A 2614-nucleotide genomic window follows, 5' to 3' on the forward strand; every position below is an offset into this window, starting at 1 on the left:
GCTCAATTCAGTAATTCTGTAATTCAGTAATTCTCATTTGTGATATTTCCCTTTTGGGGTTAAATTGTACCAAACTTGAGATCAACTTTATTGTGTAATACTTTGCAACTTGAAATTTAAACTATTTCTACTCTTTTATTTTACTTTAATTAAATTCTTTATATTTTTTTCTACTTCAGTTGTTTTATTTATTCAAAATAGTTTATTTTTGACCAGTAAACTTGTGTGAGCATAGATTTTATTCTAAGTAACTTTCTAAAAGAGAAGTATTTCATTCAGTGACGCCAGAGGGGCCTTAATACCACATCTCAGGTACTAGATTATTGAACCTGGTGCTGCTCCTTACTAAACCATTATAAAAGAAGGTAGGGGGCGCTACATAAACATGACGGATAGAATCAAAAAGACATATAGGCTAACTCTGATAGAGTGATGTATATCTTAATAATTAGCTATTTACAGTCCAACGTCTGCATATCAGTCATGTTACAGTGCTTGTTGTATCCTTATAATAATGGATACAGCATTGATGTGCATTCTGGCGATAACATATGAATTGCAGGCTATTCAAAAAAATAAATAATTAAATAAATAGATAAATAAAGCTTTGAAGTTGCCGGTATAGACGAAAACATTGCGGATGAATTTAGACATTAAAGTTTTTACATTGTAATGTAATGTAGGTCATCGTGTAGATATGTAACGTAGGTCAAAAACCCTTGCTACATGTATTGCGTTAGACTTCACTTAGACCAAGTCATTAGACTAAGTCGCTGTGGATAAAAGCATCTGCAAAATGATAAAATGTAAATAAAAATATGAATTTATTCGAGACCTACTACAGCGCATGTGCGTAAAATATCCACTACGTAGTGGATATAGTCCAGCTACGTCATCGTGCTGCAGGCTGCAGCGAGGACAGACTCGGAAAAGAGGAAGTATGGTCACCCTATCTACGGAGTCTGAGAAGAAAAACAAGAGGTTTCATATGATTCTGCTACCTGCAACATGAGAACCAGGTATAGCTTGTAGCTATGTTTTATGTTATGTGAATTTTTAGTAGTAGGCCTAGGCTAATTGCTGTTTTCATTATCATTAAAGTGACTATTTCTGTAAATAATCAATTACATTATTACTTTTCTTTTGTTTGTTCATTTGAATAGTTGTTTGAACACTTTCTAATTGAAGCATTTCTAATTTTAGATTGCAGTTCTGTGTCTGTCCCATTGGAAGTGTGCTATATGTCATATCGTGTCCCTGTACGCACTCCAGTCTAGTTGTAATACACTGATCTATGATTGTATTTGCCTTTATTTTGTACTGTAATGAATTCTAAACTACTATGGGGAAGATTATTTTAAAACAGTGGCCTGTAATTGTGCCCTGAAAAGTTGTAGTACAGTAATATAAAGGCTTTTTAGATGCAGTCGAGTTTGGTGCAGTGTCATTGAACCACATTGCTGCAGTTTAACAGCTCAGCAAATCAATAACTTGAGAAGTGAAGACCCTGGCTGCATCATTGCATAGTATGGGAAACAAGACACCACAGACAAGAATAAGCTATATCCTCCAGTACAGACTTGTACTAATGGGGTGAAAATAGTGGAGATAGCGGCAGCGTATACATAGTGCAAATAGTCACTTTTGTCATTTTAGTCATTTTTTGTTGTTATTGCTGTAAATAGATATAAAATACATGTTTTTTTTTTTCCCCAGGTGCTGCTGCTTCTGTATCTGTGTGTTTGCAGTATTGTTAAACAAAGGTAAGTGTAGCCATTACCATTGGATGTGAAATTATATATATATATATATATATATATATTAATAGGAAGGAGGTGACATTTGCCTCTAAGAATTTATTTACAAAGGCTTGTCTCTCATTTTCAGCATGTCTGCAGGTCACTATTGAGGGTAAAGTTGGAGGCTCTGCTGTCTTGCCCTGTTCTACTATTGACAATGGCCTTAAAAATGAAGATATAACGGTTTACTGGAGACATAATAGCAGCCAAAATGTTTATGACATAATTGAGGGTAAAGGGTCAGTGGAGAAGCAGGACCCGGCATACAAGAACAGAGCTGGAACCTTCCCTAATGAGTATATGAAAGGAAACTTCTCGCTCAAACTCAACAACATTCAATATAATGATGCCGGAAAGTACGTCTGCTACATCACAAAGGCATATCAAAATCCAAGCATGCAGCTCTTTGTCAAAGATATATGAAATATAATAAACATTTTTTTAAAACAAATTTGTATTTATTTAAATATTTCCAACTTTAATACAGTTTGTTAATGACTGATTAACCCTATAAAGCCTATCTTATCAAATTTTTAAGGCCTCTAAACTGAAAAACCTGCTGTACACAATCTACTACATGCCTTTAATGATAGTTTATTCAAGTAAAAGGTCTTTTAGTATAATTGTAAAAACATCCACCTTCAGGTCATAGTTCCTGTCTTTTTGCTTGCTTAGGCTTGAGTTTCTGCCCTTTTACAAAATTAATCAGAAGTGCCCCTCTCAACAATTATGAACAATAATATTTACAGTGTTGGGGGTAACGCATTACAAGTAACGTGAGTTACGTAATCAGATTACTTTTTTCAAGTAACTAG

General features: G+C 34.2%; 1 protein-coding gene across 1 annotated transcript in view; it reads left to right on the forward strand.

Moving 5' to 3' along the window:
• The first annotated feature begins 959 nt into the window (after positions 1-959).
• Positions 960-2614, forward strand: part of LOC107657309 (V-set domain-containing T-cell activation inhibitor 1-like) — a 3634-nt gene continuing 1979 nt past the window's right edge. The window contains exons 1-3 of the mRNA XM_016445350.1: positions 960-1019; positions 1717-1763; positions 1888-2214. Of these exons, the coding sequence (XP_016300836.1) occupies positions 1009-1019; positions 1717-1763; positions 1888-2214 (385 nt within the window). The 5' untranslated portion in view covers positions 960-1008. The remainder of the gene's footprint in view (positions 1020-1716; positions 1764-1887; positions 2215-2614) is intronic.

The sequence above is a fragment of the Sinocyclocheilus anshuiensis genome, unplaced genomic scaffold (genome assembly GCF_001515605.1).
Source record: "Sinocyclocheilus anshuiensis isolate Anshui unplaced genomic scaffold, SAMN03320099.WGS_v1.1 scaffold239, whole genome shotgun sequence".
NCBI lineage: Eukaryota > Metazoa > Chordata > Actinopteri > Cypriniformes > Cyprinidae > Sinocyclocheilus > Sinocyclocheilus anshuiensis.